Raw genomic sequence first — 22,752 nt, 5'->3', positions numbered from 1 at the left:
CAATGACAGCCAAAGAGGGAAACACAAATAAGGAACTGGTTTAGTTTTCTTTTCTTCTTACATATTTTGGTTATTACTGGCATAGATTCCCAAACAAAATGCTGGACCCCACAGTTTACTGTCAACTTGCAGAAGACACTCTTCACAACGTATGGTAGCAGCTGACAGCATGGTGAGGTGGTGGCACTCACCTAAATGTCTGACAGCTGAGTTGCCACTGTTTACCAGGCAGGAGAGGGAGAGGTGGCTAGGAATCTGGTGGTCTTGCATTGATCTCCCTGCTGCTGCTTCATCCTCCCCTCCTCAGATAAGCAGCAGTGACAACAGCCAGATCAGATGAGTGATGCCACCCCACCACACTGATGTGTGGGTAAATAATTTGTGATAGCCCAAAAATTATTTTCAGTTGCTTACCAGCAGTTTCTGATTCTGGTCTGCATATTCTGGTTATTGGCACAAGGGCATCATGCTTGATAATGTTCTACTCTCAAAGCATTGGACCAGATGCAATTCAATGCTGTATAGCAGGGGATTCTCTTATGGAGGTGTGGACCAAAGATTTGTAGTGGCCCAAAGATTATTTTAGGGTGCACACCCCTGGCTGCTTAATCACTACATGTTTTGATTACTATTTGCAGCATATTGTGTCCCACAAAGTATTGGACTCAGTTCAATGCCATCTTGTAGAGGACAGTCTCCTGGAGATGTGGGTATATATTTTACAACCTAGTCTCTTATAACAATGTTACATTACATTACACTGGCTATTATTGAAAGATTTATAATTTGGCATGCCCTTTATGGATGTAGGTGCTGTTCTTCATAAGAGCATCGCTGGTGATTTTTGAAAATTGTTTCTGCAGACTTAGGGTTAGGGTTAACTTGTGCATGGTGCCCACTTTTTTATTTTCTAACCCTTCCAAACTATGTTTCCTAGATCATCTAGGTGAAATTACCATCAGTGACCATTTTTCTATGGATATATATTAGAGGAACAGGGCTATTATTTACAGATAGGTAGCCGTGTTGGTCTGCCATAGTCAAAACAAAACAAATTCCTTCCAGTAGCACCTTAAAGACCAACTAAGTCAGTTCTTGGTATGAGCTTTCGTGTGCATGCACACTTCTTCAGATACACTGAAACAGAAGTTTCCAGACCCTTCTATATAGTGAGAAGGTGGGGAGGGGTATTACTCAGAAGGGTGGTGGGAATGGGTGATTGGCAGATAGCTGTGATGAGCCTGTTGACGACTCTTAGCGACTGCAATAGGTCTTACAGGAAAAAGCAAGGGGTGAAAAGGTGAAAAATGGCTTTGTCATGTATAATGAGATAAGAATCCAAGGTCTTTGTTCAGACCAGGTTTCTCCATGGTTTTAAGTTTGGTGATAAGTTGTAATTCAGCAGCTTCTCTTTCCAGTCTATTTCTGAAATTCCTTTGTAGTAAAACAGCTACTTTGAGATCTTGTATAGAATGTCCTGGGAGATTGAAGTGTTCTCCTACTGGTTTCTCGGGACTATTTAATTGCTCATCGTCTAACATTGTGTATGCCATAAAATGCCAACAGTGTCCTTCAGCTCTCTATATTGGACAAACAGGCCAGACCTTACGCCAAAGAATAAACGGACATAAATCGGACATCAGGAATCACAAGACAGAGAAACCAGTAGGAGAACACTTCAGTCTCCCAGGACATTCTATACAAGATCTCAAAGTAGCTGTTTTACTACAAAGGAATTTCAGCAATAGACTGGAAAGAGAAGCTGCTGAATTACAACTTATCACCAAACTTAAAACCATGGAGAAACCTGGTCTGAACAAAGACCTTGGATTCTTATCTCATTATACATGACAAAGCCATTTTTCACCTTTTCACCCCTTGCTTTTTCCTGTAAGACCTATTGCAGTCGCTAAGAGTCGTCAACAGGCTCATCACAGCTATCTGCCAATCACCCATTCCCACCACCCTTCTGAGTAATACCCCTCCCCACCTTCTCACTATATAGAAGGGTCTGGTGACTTCTGTTTCAGTGTATCTGAAGAAGTGTGCATGCACACGAAAGCTCATACCAAGAACTGACTTAGTTGGTCTTTAAGGTGCTACTGGAAGGAATTTGTTTTGTTAGGGCTATTATTGTTAGCTCAGATTTATTCACAACTTTCTCAGATGGTTGCTTAAACAGAACAGAACATGAGAACAAAAGACTTTGAGAAGCATCTGCTCCAGTGAGATTCAAGGAGACCGAGTCTGAGCCCCAAGTGCATCTTGGTCAAGAGCCGTCTCATTTTCCGATCGGAAGCTGCTCAGTACGTTTCGGTCATTACTGTACTTAAAACTGACCTAATACCCCAAAGCTATATACAGCACTTGCCCTTTAATAATTTCCGTATGTTCTCGCTGTGGGCTGGCATTAACTGGCTCAGCAGCCAATGAGAATCCCCGAATACATCTACGGTTGAGAGAGGCGTGACAGGCGAAGAGGAGTTGCCCTTTTGTCCAATAGGAGCGGCCGATGCTGGTAGGCGCCAGAGCAAAGCCGTCCAGCCAGCTTCCTCAACCTTTTCCAGCCAATGGCAGCGCCTCGTGTTGGCCGGCAGGCGCTGAGGGCGAGGAGGAAGCTGCGCCCGCTCAGCTGCCATGGGTCGGGCGGTTGTGGCGGGAGGAGCAGCCGATAAGAAAGAGCAGCAACGGCACCGCCGGCGTCTGAGGGCGCCGCGCCAGCCCCGCTGAGGCTGCTCCAGGGCGGTCGGGGAAACCTCCGAGACGCTGAAGCTGGCGAGCCGTGGTCCGGAGTTGGGAGCCCCTCCCGGGTTGCGCTGCTGCCCGGCTTGCCCGGCTCCTGCCCCGGCCCAGCAGAAAAGGATGAAGAAGCGCAAGGAGCTCAACGCGCTCATCGGACTGGGCGGCGGGAATGGGGACCGGGGAAGCGGGAGCGGCGGCGGCGGCGGCGGCGGGCGCAAGAAGAGACACTCGAGGAAAGGCTCCGCCTCGGGCCACCGGCTCCTCCGCACCGAGTCCGCCGAGAGCAGCAGCAGCAGCTCTTCCGGCCCGGAGTTCGGGGACGGCTTCGGGCTCCCAGGCGCCCGCTCCCGCTTTGCCAAGTGAGGCCTGCAAGAGAAGCAGGGAGGGGCTGCGCTTGGGGAGGAGGGGCGAGGGACCTCGGTCCGTGGAGAGGCAGGCATGGCTCGGGCAGGACCAGAGGAGGGTGAAATATAATTTTAGATACGATGTATTATTGGGCGCGGGGCTGCCCCGTGCGGGATTTGGGGCTCCAGAGTGGGTTGGGTGGGTAGGGATGAAGGGAGGGGGTTGAGGTGCATGTGGAAGAGTTGATACGTGACTAGCTCCATCGGGAGTATGCTGGGAGGAAAGGGGTTGGGGCGTTGGGAGTGTAAGGTTGACATGAGTTGGAAAGTTGGTGACTGGGTGGGTAACATTTGGGTGTGCTGGGGTTGAAAGTGAGTTAAGGCTACTGAGGATCTGGAGCAGATTGTTAACACAAACAGTGAGTTTTTGCTCTGAGACGGAAGCTGTCTGCGACATGAATAGCTGGGTGTGTTTCTGGTATAACTTGTTGCTCTTGCACTAAGCCCAGGTGTGTGGGTGGGACAATTAGTGCCATTCTTTTTGCTTGGTTATTGTCATTTTGTTTATTTCATTAATTCAATTTATATCCCATTCTTCTTCCTGAAGGAGCCCAGGGACTGTTCTGCTAAGCTTGTTGTTTAGTCGTTATGACCCCACGGACCAGAGCATGCCAAATATAAATCTCCTGAATATAGCTTCGGGTGCTCATAACCATACTCTAATACATTTGATCTTGATTGATCTATACCTCTGGTTAATGCCTTTCCTGTGGTCTTTGGTGTACTTTCTACTGGTCAGTGGCAATCTGATGTATTAAGTCTTCAGCACAGTTTGTTGTAAAACAAGATTCTGTTTGAGTTCTGGAAGAAGGAATCCTCAGTACAGATGTGGGGAACCTTTGGCCCTTTTAAATGTGGTTGAACTACAACTCCTGTCAGCCCCAGCAAGCATGACAGTAGTTGTAGTTCAGCAACATCTGGAAGGCCAAAGGTTTCCTGCACCAGTTCTAATAAGACTTATCCCTAAATTCTGCTTTGTGGGTCATTGTGAAAAAAGGTCAAATTCCTTCAAGCTTATTAAAACAGAAATAGTTCTTACAGTACTTCAAATTTGATTATAACCCCCCCCCAAAAAAAGCTGGTTGTAGTAATTTGTAATTAACATTAAGACCAGGGAAATGTACAGAGTGCTAGATATTCTGATCCTGTGCTATTCTGTGCAAATACCCTTTTGCCAATGTTTCCATTGTTGGATTAGGATACTAATCTAGAACATCATGACAAGTGCTCTTCCTTGAACATTTGTATCAAAAAAGGTAAAATATCAGCAAGAACTTGGATTACTAGATACAGAATAATTAATGGAATTCCTACAGTCGAGAATTATTAAAAACCTCTGGTCAAGGGATTTAGGTGAATGCCCTTGAATAATAAACTAGTTTTGAATTTATCTAGCTGTTTTGCATTGGATTGAATTGTGAGAGAGTAATATATTGCATTAATATTGAATACAATGTAAGTGCCAATTTTGTGTGATATTTGGCCATTGTGATGTAGCTGAACCATTTATTTATTCATTTAGGGGTGACTACCTGCGATGCTGCAAGCTTTGCTACCCATTATGTGCTTTTGTCATTTTGGCTGCTTGTGTGGTAGCTTGTGTTGGCTTGGTATGGATGCAGGTTGCTCTCAAGGAAGACCTGGATGAATTAAAGGAGCGGTTTCGAACCAGTAAGTACTGATCTTTGGTATTCCCTTTCTTTATAATAACTTGTGGGATACGGGACAAAGTCTTATATAGCTGGTAATTGCCAAAAACACTCTATAGTCTGTTTTAAAATGAAGCAAACATGCTGACAAATGGTCATTTGTGTACAAAATACTATAACTCTGTTGCCATCCTCTATAAGCTACAGGTGATTAAAAACACATGGCCATACGTGTATTTTTAAAACACAGAAGCCATATTTATTGGCATATGTCTTATTTGAACTATTTCATGCTTACAAATCATGTAATTAGATCTCTGTGATCCTTGGTGAATGTGTTAAAAAAATTCAAGTACTCAAGAATATTTTCAAAGGCGGAGTTGCTAAAGTATCCTGAAAAATTGCAGCTGCTTTGTCTTGTGGGTGGCAGTGGGTAGACAAGTTCACATCACTGTGTCATCTGATGGTGATTGTGAACAGAAAAGATCCGTATTGATTTGGTGCCTTGCTAATTTTACTAGAAGTATGAGATATAAATTGTCATACAGAAATTCCAAGGAAGACTAATACCATGAGGTGAAGGGAATTGTTTAGGAGGAAGTGATTTTCTTCAAAGCTGTTGACACTATATAGCTATGAAAGATAAACAAACTACCAGTTCATTTGTAACCAAGCTTTTTCTCACCATAAACTCCAAAACACACTTCTGATCCTCCTTTTGTGATCTGTTAATCTTGGAAGGTAGACATACGTGTATTGATTATCACAGCAACTATAATTTGCCTTTTTGATATAATTTATATACATACCTGGATACTTGGTCCAGGTGATGTGTGAGACTATATACTGGCATATAACAAACCACTTTTGCTGTTGACCCAACTCTGTAGGGGAGAGGATTTCACAATTAATTGGCGTGTTTACAGGAGGAAAACCACTAACGGCAATGGTGAAATACTATCTTGTTTTTTATTATGACACTTTCAGGTCACCCATCAGCTTTAGAGCTTAACCTTCAAAGCGCTATTCATTCTTCAAATAGGTTACTTGGTTTTATGTCTGTTAATGAACTGTCTTGAAAATGTACTGTGTTGAATATGACAGTTTTTCATATAGGCTGTGCAATTACTGCATTTCTCAGCTGTATTTGTCGCTTTTAAGAACTGAATTCTCTACTAAGAAAAAGAATAAAAACACAGTGTACTTAAAAGAGCTCTCTGGTGTTCGTTCTAAAAGCTTTAAATAGTTCTATCCAATCTTGTAAGTTTTGACAGGCATTCAGAATTCAATTTTATTTCATTTTACCTAGCTAGGTCCAAGGTCCATCAATCTAAGGTTGTTGTATTAATCTACAAAGCTCTGGACAACTTAAGTCCAAGGTACTTTAATGACTACCTGAACCCTTATATCCTAGCTCAATCAGTTATATGATCTGTAGGAGCATTGCTGGTTATCCTTTGAGTCACTGAGGTTCAAATTATGTAGCCAGTAAAGCAAGCTTTCAGCATCATTGACCCAGTCCTGCAAAATGCTGTTCTGGTTGAGATTCAGCAGACATCTGCTTTAGTCTTTAAATTTTTGCTGAACACTTTTTATGTCACTAGGCTTATGCAGGCAATTAAGAAAAAAAGTAAATGTGATAACTGGTAGTTTTAGATTTTGTCAGTTGTAAGCTGCCTTGATTTTTTTTAATGAAACACTGATAGTACACATATTTATGAAAAAATATAATAAAAATATTCTTGAATAAAGCTATGTTTCTAGATATTAACAGACTGTTAAGTTTAATGGCGTAACTCTGTTATGAAAGAAAATTACTAAGGAGAGCATGCTTGAAGCATATTTGAAACTTGAAAGAAAGAGGTTATATTGTATATACACTTCATAAAGTGGTAGTGGGAGTCCCATTATACTTAGTGGGTGAAATTCAGCGTTGTGCTCTTCCAACAGCCAGTATGGTATAGTGGTTAGTGTGTTGGAGTAGAACCTGGGAGACAAAAGAGTTTGAATCTCTGCTTGGCCATGAAGATCACTGGGTGATCTTGGGCCAGTCAGTCTCTCAGCATAACCTACCACACAGGGTTGTTGTGAGGATAAAAATTGGTGAGGGACTATATATGCCACCTTGAGCTCCTTGGAGGAAAGGTGGGGTATGAATGCAATTAATAATAAACAAATGTACAAGCAGCTTGGGTATTGCTTTTTTCTTGTTATGTTGCTGAAGCATATGACACAGCTGAAGTCGTAAGGACATAACAATGATTGAGTAAAAATGGAATTCAATAAACATTACTAATAGTACCTTAGCATAATATTGTCTGTTCATCAAAATAATTCCAATGGTTATTTAGTCATTAGTGTATGTAACTCATTTCCTTGACAATAATAAACTGCCTATTTAATTCAACTTCTCTCTCTTAAGAGCAGACACAGATTACAGGAAGGTGGTTCCTGCAATACATTTTATGATGTCTTTCACATATGTCTGTTCATCTACAACTTTGTTTAGCTTACTCTTTGTTCCTAAATGCACAGTGTGGAAGCTTGGCTAAAATCAATTCTAATATGTTTAGAATTCAGTCCCAAATTACAAAGCAATGAAGGCATACCTATTAAAGAATTCATGCTTGTGTTCTCAGATCTTCGTGTTGATGGATAACTATTGCTTCTGACTTTGTGTTTTAGTGGAGTCTAATCAAAAAACCTCATTCCAAGAAATTCCTAGATTGACTGAAGATCTGCTTAATAAACAAAAGGAACTGGAAAAGATTGAGAATGGAGATGCGGGATTAAGCAAAATATGGGTAAACATCACTGAAATAAGCAAACAGGTAAAGTAAGTGACCATTCAAGTAAAGTTATAATCTAAGCCATTTAAAATATGTCTTATAACATCTTAGTTGAGCCATTTGCTATTATTGGTATGATTGCTATTGAAGAGCAACATTCTGGGTCAACGTGTATGTTGACATTTTTTAAGCTGGTAAAAGTTATTAATCCATTCTTTTTACTGGCTGTGATAGTACATAATGCTAAGCTATAAAGTATGGTTCTGTAAGCCACACAGTACATTAGTTGTGTGCTGGTTCATGCAACCCAAGGGCTCCTGCTTCACTTCTCCTTTGTGCAAGCAGGTAAACAAGCCATAATATAGGTAGGTTACAATAATTACCGAAGTTGGGGCCATGGTTTGCTTTCTCCCTGACAAACCATTGTAACTAAGCCACCAACAAACTATGATTTAAGAGTGGCTAAAGTGGTCATTTGTTAGGAGAAAAAAACATGATTTCATGTTCAGATGTTACTCAAAGCTGTTGACTTTGTGGTTTATTCATGTGCTTGTGTAAAGCAGCAGGGCATAAGCTGCATGCTCCAGCATGCGGCTTGCGCACAGTATGGATTTCTAAATATAGTTTAAGTCTTATGTGCAGTTGTGGCCATTGGCTTAGATTGAGTTCTGACAATGCAATAAACCATGGTTTATTGTGACAGTAACAAGCATGTTGCCCTCTCCCTCTTCCTTTTGTGCTGCTGCTAAAAGGAAATAAGAAATTTTACTTCCACTTCATTTGCAGTTGCCTTGTTAATATTTGTTGCTTGCATGAAACAAGGCAACTGCAAATCATTGGTTATGAAATTAGCTTGTTTCAACAAATCATATTCAAAAGGAAACTTAGAAGCGTTCTCATGGAAGGAGTAAACATAGAAAGTCTCTGCACAATTGGATTGTTCCTAATTTTTAAAAAGAATGTTCAGTGACTCTAAAAGCTGGGAAGGAAGTGTGTGCTTTTTGAATTTTTGTCTGTTTAGTGTATTTCAGTAGTTGGAAAATGTTTCCTTATACCCCACTTCTCTTATGATAGAAGAGTTAATGGTGCTTAGAAGTTAGCAGTGAGCTAGCAACCTTCTTAATCAGTAGGCTGATACTGACGAATCCACCAGTAGATTCTGAGCAAAGTGTTACCATGGTTGTGCCTAGTTGCATGTAGTACAGACTCAGGAGGCTTCCCAGTATTAGGTGCTGTGCCATTTATGTTTAAATGATTTATCTGTAACCTCTACTCTGAGAGAGAATGAAATAACATCTTCCTCTCGTTTTAGATTTCTTTGTTGATGTCAGCTGTAAATCACCTCAAAACGAACATTAAATCTGCTTCTGATTTGATTAATCTTCCTGTCACAGTAGAAGAGCTTCAGAAAGTATGTACTACACCAAGTATATTGTGTTTATCAAATTCTGCAAGCTACAAAAGTATTTTGAATCAGAGTTTTTTGAACCACTGCTATCAGTGTACAATGGTGTTAATCACTTGTAGGAAGTATGTAGGTGGGAAATGATACTGCTGCACTGGGTCACATTGCATAATGTCAGGATGTGCGCAGTTTGTTCAGTATGACTCTCCCATGTGGTTTTTTGTAAGGTTATATGGGTTGTTTGTATTGTATTGCTTGGTATTTTGGGTTGGGGTTGCATGTTCGTGTTTGCATTGTTGTATTATATTACAAGTTTCTAAATGTAACCTGCCTTGGGATCTTATGTGAAGTGTGGTGGTTATTATTATTTATTAGCTACTCTTCTGGAATTAATACATTTGAGTCTCACACTTTTTAATATACCACTGATACTACAAGATTATGATTGGTTTTTTTCCCCAGAGTGTTGCTACTATAGGTAGCACTGTAACTAGTGTTCATCATGATGTTGAGAGTATGCAGGCAGCAATTGAAGAACATAAGAAAACTATAGAGACACTCCAAAATGAGATGGTAAGGACTTGTATTAATCTGATAGTAGTTCATTCTGTGATAATTCCCATATGAACTTCATTTTGGCTATGTCATTTGACAGTAAAAAAAATGTCTTTTTAAAGGCAATCAATGTTTTGGGTGAAAATCTGTATTCTCCAGTTTATTGTTGCAGAACTCCATGTTAAAGTTTAACAGGGATGGGAAGCTTAAGTCTTTCAGATTCCTAGATACTATAAACAAATTTGTAAATATTGGTCATCTTTGAGGATGTAAATAAGTTAACGATTAATGCCCAATTAATAGGGGATTGGGTGTCTAGCCTCAATGGACTTTTCTGATCCACCCTCTTCATATGCTCCTTGTACTATTTCTTAAATCAAGCAAAGCAAGTAAATGTGACTTTAATTATAACAAGAACCATTTAAGTAATCGCATGCTGAGGGAGCATCACATATCTCCCATGTTTCCTAACTGCTTTCCATCCATACAATACTTGTCATATTGCACTGTTTATTTATTTTGAATCTCTTAAATACATTTACATGGAGCACCAGTATATTTGTGTATATCACAGTCTGCTACCCTCTGTCTTCCTAGTTTTGTGTTTGTGAAAGCTTGGTTCCCATGTTCAAAGTTTAAATAACTGGTTTCAAAAATTCATTTTTACTACTTTTATCAGAGTGAACTCGCAGAAGATGTTAGAGGAAAGCAGCTGCCTCCATTTCCCTCCTCTCCAACCCCCCAAATAAGTGAGAAGAATCTTACAGACAGTTGTAAACAGGTACAGCTTGTTGCTGCTTTAGATGCTTTGCAAATCAGTATTTCAAGATTTCTGTAAAACTATTTTAAACTAGGATTCTGGGACAAAGAAACTGTCAGCCTCTATTTTAAGGAAACATGGGTTGATATTTAAGATTAGTTATACTCGGAGTAGACCAGGGGCAGGCAGTCTAAGGCCCGTGGGTTTCTCAGTCTGGCCTGTGGGTGGTCCGGGAATCAGCATGTTTTTACATGAGTAGAATGTGTGCTTTTATTTAAAATTCATCTCTGGGTTATTTATGGGGCATAGGAATTGGTTCAATTCCCCCCCCCCAAAAAAAAAATATAGTCCGGCCCACCACATTCTCTGAGGGACGGTGGACCGGCCCACGGCTGAAGAAGGTTGCTGACCCCTGGAGTAGACTGATTGAAATTGGTGTCGTGGTCATTAATTTCACAGGATCTATACTGAATAGAACTTCATAGAATCATAGAATTATTGAGTTGGAAGGAACCATAAGGATCATCTAGTCCAGTGATGGCCAAACTTGGCCCTCCAGCTGTTTTGGGACTACAGTTCCCATCATCCATGACCACTGGTCCGTTAGCTAGGGATGATGGGAATTGTAGTCCCGAAATAGCTGGAGGGCCAAGTTTGGCCATCACTGATCTAGCCCAACCCCCTGCAAAGCAGGAATCTTTCGCCCATGTCTGTGTCTAACCATTAGTGAAATTCAGTTTCCTAGGCAGAGAGCAGAAATAAGAGAATATGACAGTCTTCATAATAAGAAGCTGGATATTAATTTTAGGTTGTGATTTGTGTAATAGTCTCTTCCCTCAATCCCTTGTATTGCATAACATCCAGCACAATGTGGAGTTCTGGAGAACTAAGAAGCTTTCTCTCACACTATTTTGAGGCAATTTAATTCATTTTAATTAATTTATTGTCCAACTGTGAATTCTGAAAATTGAGCAATATGTCTTTCTTTGCTTGTTAAAAAGGAAAAACATACAATTTCTTTGAAAGAAACCATCAATATTAAAAAAGCCAACAACATGGCAGTTCTTGAAATAAATCTCCTAGCTTTGTGGTTAGTCATTTGCCCTAGTTAAGTACTTAATTAGTGAGTAGTAAATTGCTATGCCCACTTGTCAAACTGCCTTGCAAAACACTGGCAAAGTGTATTTATTATAAAATAAAGGTATCAGTAAAATATATTAAATAACACAGTGCTTTAAAACAACATGTTGGCAAATTATTTTGTTTGATCTGTTAGGCTTTGTACTCTTTGAAGGCAGCTTGCACTAAAAGAACTGAACATAAGGCCTGTGAGATTTAGCACACCTGTTTTCACAGAGGGTAGTTGCTGAAACACAGCTTTCAACTTTCAAAGAACTAACAGACCTCCTTCATTTAAGGATTTGTCAAGTGGCTCTAAACCCTATTTGAGCTGCAATCCAATGACTCTTGGGAATATTCTTTGCTGAATTTAGGGATTTATTTATGCCAGCATAGAGTCAAGCTGCAGATGAATGACAACAATTGCATAAGTATAAACTGCTTACTCTTAGTTATTGCTGTTTCTATAATGTAAGAAAAAAATTTTCTGTGTTGAACAGGATAACCAGTACCTACATACCTCTATAGAAGAGGTAAACTCTACCCTAATGTTCTACCAGAAACAAAATGATTTAAAACTTTTCAATATGGACTCCACAGTTGGCAATCTAAGTTGGAGAGTTGCTTCATTAGAAAACCATATGATAGTGAATAAACTGGAAAAAAGAGAAAACCTGACCCTTGGCATGGTAAGTGCCTAGCTATTGTGGGTGTTTGAGAAACGAATTTCTGCAAAACAGTTATGTTTTCTGTCTATATGGATTTGTTGTGCTGCATAGTGGTTGAACTGATACTGGGAAAGTCACACTTTCCAAAAAGAAATTGCAATTTACGCTTGGTGTGTGGAGTTATAAATGCTAACTATAGTGAAAGAGGCCATTCTCTAGTTATCTGGATTCCTTCTATCACAAGCTTTGCACTGAATTAATGAATTTCTGCAACAATATGAGCTGTCAGTTGGATATTCAGTGATGCTTTCTGTGTTACTGTGGATCTTGGTCACCTTGAATTTCTAATTTGCTTGTACAGCTTTTGTTGACTGATAATTTGAACAGTAAAATCCACTATACTCTTAATGTCTATGAGAACTATGCTTCAGTTTTATTACAAAGTTAAAACTGCAGTCCTACACACTTCTTGGGAAGTAAGCCCCATTTATGTCAGAGGGAGTTGTTTCTGAGTCGACATGCATTGGATTGGACTTGGATTGCAAGATTGTATGGATGCAGTAGTAGTGTTTGCATTGCAAGTAAGAGCCTACCTGAATCAATTAATATTTGTTGCAGCATTTTGTGTAGCTACTCTCATCTGACTATGCATTGAGACTCTGCACCTAGAAAAATCTTGTACGTTAATAAGTAGCCTGAAATGTTGACAAAGCCAAATTCTGCATGCCTACTTCAAGTTTTCTCACCGAAAACATTTTTCTTTCCATGTTCTGCAAAATTTTGGGACATATTGGGATGAAAAGAAAAGGAGCTGGTGGAACTGGCTGTCAGAATGGCAACTTGGCTGGGCACTAGACAAAATGATATTTTTCTGTGATTCTGTTAAACACAAAATTAAACACAGGAGTGATTAAAAATTAAAAATTAAACACAGGAGTGGAAGTACTATGGTGAAATGGCAAACATCTAGAGCAAGTGTAATAGTTGAATGTGTACTTTAATGTTTTTAGGGGATTAGAAAACTCAAATAATGAAGCTGGAAATCTTGGCCATATGTAGGACTGAAAACTGTATAATACAATTGCCACCTGAGATGGCAAATGTAGAAGGAAGGCTAGGAGAAACTGTATTGATCAGACTGTATTGGACATTGGCACTAAAATGTGTAACTCTCATTAGATTTTGGTTGTTCAGCATATTGGATCCCCAGCTTCACCTTTCTGGCAGCACTGCTCTGTGTATGTTCCTGTTGTACAGTTATTATACAGTCATGCTGATGTAATAACTGATGCAGTGGCAGCCTTATTGATATGCTATTTCAACCTCCAGTGTACTTCTCTTTCTATTTTCTTAAATAGCCACTGGGTTGTGCTAGTTGCAGACTAGGACTGTCTGAGCTTCCATTGATCTCAGCATGTCCTGGTGAGCCTTGTATATTAACTTTTCTCTCCAATATAGTTGTTCAAATAATAGGTCTTGCTGCTTACTCACACAGATACATTTTAATATATTTGTGATTACTAGCTAGTCCTAGGGTGTTCATTTCTTGTATTGCTTAAGGGTAAACTATATTTTAGAAGAAGACACAAACATAAGCCTTTCTTTTGGTTTTGCTTTTTGCAGGTGGGTGACTTAACTACCTCGGTGAAAGTAGAAAATGAACCAAGGAATGAAACTACTACTGAAAAGGTACAGGGCATGGAGGGTAATTCTAGGGAAACCAGAAGTTTAAAAGCAAGCCATATCATATTAGTACACATTTTTTTTCTGCTTTCCCTAATTTCTGCTTTCCCTAATTTCCCCATAAAGACTGGAAGGTGTGATAACAAACTCCAACTAAGGAAATATGCAAAATGGTACAGCTTCAAATTAGAATAAATCTATTCTTCAATGTATTAAACTATATATGCTGGAGATCTCTCTGGCTTGCTCTTAAAAGCAAGCTACATGTTGCACACCAGAGAGACACTCTAAGATCTTCCTAGGTAATAAGAACTTACTAAGGATAAACAAGGTTATGCAGATTTTGATAAAAGGAAATGACCATTTTAAATGCTGGCTGGGAGAGGTTGGTTGGTGCAGCGTATCTTATTTTTCACAAATAAGGTACTCGTACAGAAAATGCTATAGTAAACTGGTCCTGTTGAATATGTTCTTGTTTTGTCAGGTTAGTGGGCAAGTGAAATTATTATTTTATTTTGGCCTTATTGGTCTATGGAAAAAGTGTATTGTAGCATCTTAAAGATTATGTTATCTACTCCTATGGCCACCATAATAGGCCACAGGGGTTCTATAGAACATATGGGTGATATGATGCTTATAGATGAAGTACTTAGACTTCTGAACTGTGGAATCTTGCAGTTTATTACAACTTAGTCTGAAATTGGAAGTGTTTTTTCATGGAAATATTTCTGTTGGTATTGTACAGAATATAGAAAATGGGGATTCTCAGGTATCTATGTTAAGAGAGAAGCTGCAGCTGATCAACGCTCTGTCAAGCAAACCAGAAAGTGATCGATCTGAAGCATTGAAAAAAGGTGAATGTTGCATATATTTTTACTTCCTACACTAAATTACTATACTGCTGCTTTAGCTTATTTAATCATGAGTCACTTGCACTACAGTTCCTTGGACAAACGAGCAAACCGGGTGCTGAAAGGAGTGGAAATATGTCTGATAGCTGGCCTCTAGTTACGAGCTTCTGACCGAAGCCTCTCATAGCTCATCCTTTATGCAAAGACAAATAACAAGAAGTGTAAAAATATAAGTGCTTACTTTGGAAGGAAAAACTATTAACAGAACCACATTATTAACAGGAACAATTGAGGCATGTACAATTCAGTTCCAAATTTATCACAGCTATCACTTTCAGCATATGAACTGCTTTGATCGTTCAAGTAAGCATTTATACATGTATATCACTCTTACTGTGCTGTAATGAAAAGGCAAGGTACCTATCATGTCAAAGTCCCCAGTAAATGATCAGTCAAAATATTTTTCTTTGCCTTATTGAGTTAATACTCTAGCATAGAAACACATGTGTCACATCAGTAAGGCTAGGTTATACATTTGAAATGTGCTTTCCCATTCAAAATGCACAAGAAGAAGCAAGTTGGAAAAGACTGGGCCATTAGTTTTCCATGTTCAAAGGGGAAAGCCCTCTGCCTCATTAGAAGATACTTTCTATAAAATGTTAAAGTCTGGGGTTACCAGTGTGACACCCACTAGCACCAATGCGTCCACCAGTACCAGTAAATATACTCTCTGAAATCTGCAATACGTGAGTGTCTGTTTGCTCTTCTGGCTCAGTTCCTGTTTGCACTGGCTCAATCTCTCCTACATTGAACATGCTCCCTTTAAAGATACCCATGTTACATTGGATGCCAGAATTGGACACCCCCCTCCAGTTGGAACAAGGGGAGAGGTGCAGTGAGCTTCTTTATGAGAGAGTGCAGTGGTAGCTGATGTAGATGCCTTTCCCCATAGGCTGGGGGGGGGGGCATGACTGCACCACTTTGCTCTGCTGCTTTTTCTGTTCTTTTGGGTGTGGAAATCCTTTTGTGACTGGCACCGATGGCACTTTTTCAAAATTTCATAGATGCCCACTAGCCCAAAAAGGTTGCTGCCACCTGCACTGATTTTTCCACTAATGACATCTCTGTTATGTTACTGTGTTGAAAGTGCCAAATTATGTTGGATACCATCCTCATGTAGCCTCCCTTTTTGAAGCATAATTGCCTTCCACCTACTCTTGCCAGATAATTAGCAACAACTACTGTAAAATTTCTTGACAGGAGGAAAACTCCAGAGCACTACATCAAAGCCTACAAAGCTTCCAAGACTTTCTTCAAGATCAGTTGGCAGCAGTTTTGAGGGGAATAGACACCCAAGAGACTTGTCATTACCTGGAATATCCAGCATAGAAGGTAACCACATATGGTTGGAAATGAATGGACCATAGAGAACATTTTTCAAATGTAGCATAAACAATCCCAAAGGACCTCTCCAAGCTGAGTGAATGTGCAGTAAAATAGCAAACCGATTCAGTGCAAACAAGTGTAAATCGATGCATGCCTGGGTAAAAAGATAATTTTATGCACTTACGGAGTCTGAAATGGCAGTAGGTGGCCAGGATAAGACCTTGAGGTCATAGTGGGTACCTCAAGAATAGCATTGCAATTGCAGCCAGTCTGAATCCTTAAGATTATGGAAAATGCAGTGGTAAACATTTATGCCTGCTTAAAAGCCTGCAAAGATGGGTAACTTAAGGGAGGTAGATTCTTGTCTGTTTGGATATTTTTAAAAGATTTGTGCAGTTGCAAGTTGCATACTGTTCAGCCATAAGTGTTCAAAAGTAGAGAAAACAGTGGTGAAGATGTATAAAAGATATACAGGGTGAACTGAAACTGACGAGGATTTATTTGGCAGAAGTACAATTTACTTTGTAATGTTCTCAAGCAAATCTGAGGTTTCTGGTTCAAACTGTTGAGAGAGGTCCAATATTTTAGCAAATCAATGTTGCTTTTGTTTAAATGTCCACAGAGAATGATTCTCTTTTGGGCTGATTCACATCTAGCAATCTGAGAATGAGTCATGCCTCACTTACCCCCTGTTATCACTCCCCCTCCTTACCTTACATGCTGAGAAAATATTCTGCTGTGCTATGTTTAAGCCACAGTTTCCTGTTAGCTCTGAACTGGGAAACTGGGTGAATTTTGACTAACAACCTGGTTTCATATCCTGATTAGTAATGAGAAACTGGTTTAAACAAATGGCAATAGAAGCAGCAACGTTGGCATGCAAGGGAAGGAGGATTGTGGAGACCCAGTGCTAGTAGTTCTTGGCTTAAAAAACCGGCTCTTTATCTACCGGAATGTATATTACAGACCATATAGTGTGTATTTTGTGTGTCTCGTGGAAAAAGCTACTGCTGCTGGAGGAAAGTGTTAATACTTCTTAGCTACTGTCTGTTCTTTAAAATTATTTGTTCCTTCTTGCAGACCTTCAGGATTTATTCAGGACCATCAGTCAAGACTCTGATGGCAAGCTATCCTATGAAGACCTGCAAAAACTGGTTGGATCTGCAGTGTATGATTCCCAGAGCTTTAAAGAATTTGATACAGATGGAGATGAGAAGTATTCCTTACTGGAACTAAGGATGGCTTTAGGTTTATAGTATCTCTACATATATAAATAACAGTATTGAAGGACTACAGTAGCTATACAAGAAAAACTGATAAGTTAAAAGCTACATCTGGCACTTTCTGAATTATATACTAATCTTTGCAGCTAACTTAGTGTACATGTTGACACCGTTTTAATTTTGTGTTCTTTGGAAAATATAGAAAGCTAATTTTTGATTTAATTTAAGAGATACAGACTCCTCAGATTTTCAATTTTGAACCTCTAATCCCGAGATTATTTGGTAATGCCTAAACTCTGTTGACAAGTAGAGGGCACATAGGTGCAACTAAATTTTCTCTGGATTGAGGCTTAGAGAATTATATTCTGCCATGGTTTTGGATAACTGGGCTGCACCTTAAATTGCACTAAGAATTTTAGCTCAAAGTTTTTATTTCCCTTATAAGGGAAGCACTTGTCTTCAAATTAGAATATGTGTGTATATATTGACAGACATGTATTTTATATTTCAAATTTGCCTTAAATTAGCTGCACTTTAGAATAAAAAAATAAAAGCATCTATCTTCACAGGATGGGGGCTCTTTTCCTTGTAAATATTTAAAATTGAATCAATTACATCTGAGTCAACTTGGCAATCTATTAAAAGTAATAAGGATCCCAAAGTAAGTTGTGTTGGAGGAGGCTGGAAATACATGTTTCTTCTTAGAACCACACTTTGGGGATCTGCTTTTCCCATAGTTGCATGGGAATCCATGGATAACTTTCATATACTAAGATACCTGTCTACCAGACTCTCAGAAGGACTTTTGTCCCTGAAGATGAGATGAAATAAAGTTCCTGTTTATTTTATACTCAGAACCATGGGAGTTAAAATAATAACTAGTTCTTTTCCCTCTGCCATTCAATTTCATATGGATTGTTTAGTATTAAAAACTTTTAGAAGAAGTGCAGTTACTAGCCTTTCTGTAGACTTTCCCTCTTATTTTGGCTAACATTTATTGAATTAAATTTCCTCACCTTAATACAAATCTCAGCAAATCAGAGGTTGTTTTACATGGGGGTTATGTTCCTGGTCAGGAACCCCTGGAACCAGGGCCCCTGCAAGTTGGAGGGCTGCTTGCCTGGCTTGGGGAAGGCTGTACAAGGGCTCTGACAGCATCCTAGAGTCCTCCCATCTCCCTTCCAAACCCTAGTAAGTGCTTGCCCAGGCAGGAGGGCTCTGGGACCCTGTAAGCCTCTAATAGATAATCCCACAGTCACAGCTCTGCACAGGTGTGTGTTGGGGTAATAAAGATTGGGATTCTGCCACTCTCCATGTATTTATTTCCCCACTGACCTGCGCAAAGCCATAATTGCATTAGTAAAATAAGCATAGGTTATGACTTACCTGTACTCTCATTTTACTTCTTTCTTGATTTATGTGAGCCAGGAAAAGGTTGGGGATATTTGGGGCCAAACATGGAGTGTATCTTTGCATTTGTACATAGTGTTGTTTTTTTAAAATAGCAGTGTGGTGTCCTGATCCAGGTTGGCAATGTGGCATGAGTAAAGGTTAAAAAAAAGGATGGTAAAGGAGCCCTGGATGGATTAAGTCCAGTCAAAGACAACTATGGGGTTGTGGCGCTCATCTCGCTTTCAGGCTGAGGGAGCCAGCATTTGTCTACAGACAGCTTTCTGGGTTATGTGGCTTGCATGACTTAAATCACTATTGGTGTGTGGAGGAGCGTGACGAGTGCCAGAGTGGGGATTCGAACCACCGACCTTCCAATCGGCAAGCCCAAGAGGTCCAGTGGTTTAGACCACAGCGCCGCCCGCGTCCCTTGTGGCATGAGTAAAGGTAAAGGTATCCCTGACCGTTAGGTCCAGTCGCGGACGACTCTGGGGTTGCGTGCTCATCTCGCTCTATAGGCCGAGGGAGCCGGCGTTTGTCCACAGACAGCTTCCAGGTCATGTGGCCAAAATGTCTAAGCCGATTCTGGCGAGCCAGAGCAGCGCACGGAAATGCCGTTTACCTTCCCGCCGGAGCAGTACCTATTTATCTACTTGCACTTTGACATGCTTTTGAACTGCTAGGTTGGCAGGAGCTGGGACTGAACAACGGGAGATCTCCCCGTCGCGGGGATTCGAACCGCCAACCATCTGATCAGCAAGCCCAAGGCTCTGTGGTTTAGACCACAGCGCCACCTGCGTCCCTGTTGCATGAGTAGAAGAGGGTTAACCCTCCCCGCTCCCAGTATCATTGTTGTGATGAAAATCCTGCCTTCTGAAATTGTCTCATAGGGCAAATAGCTTGTGGGAGGGATTTCCATTGGGATCACCACACAGAGAGTAAAGATTAACCCATTGATTCAGCACCGCAGTCCATATCTGGATTGGGGACTCCACATGTGCTGTTTTAAAAAGTGTGTGCAAATGTGAAGAGTCTGTTGATGTATACTGCAGCTTGGTCCTTTTTACAGTTCCCTTGCTTAAACTTAAGAACTCTTTGATATTTTAAAAGGATTTTACCTTTTCACTTTTAATTTGATCAGCAAAGTAACACAACAAAGTACAGACTTTACTGTCATCTGAATATGCATGCCATGGACAATAATAATAATACTTTTATCTATATGCCACCTATCTGAGTTGCCCCAGCCACTCTGGTCGCTGTTAACAGAAAACTAGTGTACATGGAGGTCTGATATAATGTTGGTTTACTCTAGAGTAGATGGAAACAATTCCTCCAAAAACATTAAAATAATGAAAAGCCTTGAAAACCAAATTTCTCTCATAGGTTCTCTAATTTTTTACTACCAGTTTCCTACCTGGGCAAGTTGACCTTGCCCAGTGAAGTAGAAAAATATTTCAAGATTACTGAAAACCAGTGCTCTCTCAGACAAGTATCAACCACTTTTTTAATCTGCTTTCTGTATAAAACTGTTGACCAAATTAAATGAAGCAATAAAAATAACTTGGCTAGTATTTATTTGTACCTATGTAATATGATTGTATGCCAAATTGTTGAAGGTATTTTTGGAAGATTAGTTTGTATGGTTAATATGGAAGGAAGCTCTTTTCTAGCCCCATTCTTAAGGAAATAACTGACAATTGTTTAATTTTTCTTTGAGGTGTATATTTACCATAATAGGGAATCCCATTCAAATACTTTGGAATATTCATGGCTGGCTGGATGCTCAACTACTAAAGTGATAGTCCTCCGGAACTCTACCATCTCAGTTTTCATGAAGGGAAACATGTTTGGAAACCATCTCACTTCAAAGGATGCCTCTCATGCAGAAAGCTTTCCAAAGCCCAGTTCATGTTGCCTCAGCAGCAAGGGAATTGTACAGAGACTTATGTTTTGTTTTAATTACAGTATATGGCTCCTTCCCACAGTAGCATTTTCCAGCTCCTGAGTGTGTGTGTGGCACATGTGGGAGAGAACCACATCATTCAGCAAACTCACATGGGTCCATTTTGCTGGTGTGATGTGGGGACCGATGATAAAAAGTAGGTCTCCACCCATCTCTGATAACATGAACTGGGTCTAATTTCTTCTCTCTGAAGAAGAAACCAAGTACTGTGGTTAGAACAATAGTTGCGTATGTTAACAGGAACATCCATGGGGCTGTGAAGACTATAACACCAGTAACATACCAAGCAGAACTAAATCATGTATTCTAGGGAATACTGTTTTAGCTCAGGTTGCTAACGGTTTGCTGCTTGTGTTTTACAATGCAAGTGTTTTGCTATATTTTGTAGGCTGTGGAGCACACAGCCCCATGCAGTAGTGCTAATGTAACTTCTCCCAGCAACATATGGAAATAAAGGAGGGAAATGGGTTTGAGCCACAAGCTTAAATCCAAGCTTCTGTTCAATGTTTAGTATCCTCAGCATTGTGATGTGGCATTCTGTGTTGGGAAGAAGCACATAGATGGTTATAGCTATGGTTAACTTTTTTACCTGCTTCTTCAAGAATGCCAACGAAACTGGGATAGCCACTTTAGTGCTGCAGTACTGAAGGCCTTTGGGTGAATACTGAGTTTCTTATTTTAACACTTTTGGAATGCTTCCAGTGAAGATGAGGCATTCTCTGAAAACTGAAGTGATCCCTGTTGCCCTTCAGCCAAGATTGAAAATATGTTGGTTGAGAATTAATACACAATAATAAAATTTGTTTGTAGCATCTCTTGTGATGGCAGAAATGAAACTGATGTGTATTTATAAAACAAATGTGTGACTTAAAACATTTGGTTTGGAGTGGTCATATAAAAAGAGGATTTAATAGTAAGGACTCCACAGCATTAAGAGCAAGAGACAGTTTATTTTTCTCTGAAGTATTTAAGACAGCTGCTTTTTTGGTTGTATTGATCTTGTCCTTTGTGTGTTTTAGCTACAGTGAAGAGAACTAAAACTATCCAGGAAAAGTTGAGCTATTCCATGTTCATATCCTCCAGTGTTTCTTGTCTTAGGAGAAGCTTTTCCGCATAGGAAAAGCCAGTTAGTTTTGTGGGGGTTTTTTAGAATTTTGAACAGAATTATTTGCTAAGATTTTTAGCTTTGCTTTGGTTTATTTTCTTTATAATTTGTGTTAGCCTACTGCACTAAATATTTTAGTTGAGCGTTGTGTAAATAATTTATTTTAAGCTGGCCTTCCATATATATTGGCTGAATTGCTGACATCTTATAAGCAAATTGGATATCTTTTAGAACTGTAGAAAAACTTGTATGAATTAAAGCTGGTTTTAGCTACAGAATTTTGCACCTATCATGCATTTGTGAATGTCAAATTTAAATAAAAACACTTTGTTTGGGGTGTAATTGGCATTTTATTTTCAAAATCAAATTTTATATTAAGGAAATGCTTTGCAGCATAAGCTGACAAGATGTTTATTGCTGTTCAAAGCTTGCAGCCGGCTCAGTTCAGAAATGTTAAAAATTGTGTGGCTTTCATTCCATTATGCACACAGTTGGATAGATTAACCTTTTCCTGTGCTAATAATTCTCCACATTGACACTCATCTCATCCAATTCACTTGTTCCATTAGTGCAAGGATTTACATTGGTGTAATGGAACTTCCGCTCTTTTACCTGTGTGTGTGTGTACCCTGTACCTACCCCCTATCTGCTCTGGAGAGTTGGGGGAACCATGGGGATAGGTTTTAGGGGGCATACAGGGAAAGGAGAGAGCGAGAGGAAGAGAGTTAGGTTGCACAAGCAGAAATCCTCCTGCCGGTGGAACATGGCTGTAGCACTAGTTTGACTACAACCCAGAGACTTCATACCATTTTGGGATTGGGCCCGAGCAGCATACTCCTGGGGTTCTTACCTGAATGCCAGGGATTGAACCTGGAACTTTTCTATATCCTAAGCATGTTCTGTCCCACTGAGCTGCAGCCTTTCACATACAATAGAAATCAGAATGACAAACCAACACAGTCTGTTTTGAAATTGTTCTGCATCTGGTCTTTATTTGGGGTACAATTAAAATCATGAAGACTTGCTGGTTCATCTTACTGCTAGGCAGAGATGCTGCT

General features: G+C 39.8%; 1 protein-coding gene across 1 annotated transcript; it reads left to right on the top strand.

Moving 5' to 3' along the window:
- The first annotated feature begins 2,582 nt into the window (after nt 1–2,582).
- EFCAB14 (EF-hand calcium binding domain 14) lies at nt 2,583–20,197 on the top strand. Its single transcript, XM_081868268.1, has 11 exons — nt 2,583–3,101; nt 4,669–4,817; nt 7,481–7,626; nt 8,897–8,995; nt 9,452–9,562; nt 10,224–10,325; nt 11,924–12,112; nt 13,715–13,780; nt 14,520–14,628; nt 15,886–16,017; nt 17,092–20,197. The coding sequence occupies exons 1-11, from the start codon at nt 2,863–2,865 to the stop codon at nt 17,265–17,267; spliced, it is 1,518 nt and encodes a 505-aa protein (XP_081724394.1). The 5' UTR covers nt 2,583–2,862; the 3' UTR covers nt 17,268–20,197.
- Nucleotides 20,198–22,752: the final 2,555 nt, after the last annotated feature.

Source organism: Podarcis erhardii (assembly GCF_964252035.2).
Source record: "Podarcis erhardii genome assembly, chromosome: 6".
Classification (NCBI taxonomy): domain Eukaryota; kingdom Metazoa; phylum Chordata; class Lepidosauria; order Squamata; family Lacertidae; genus Podarcis; species Podarcis erhardii.
Note: the sequence above shows the minus strand (reverse complement) of the source record. Positions and strands in the feature narration are given on the sequence as shown.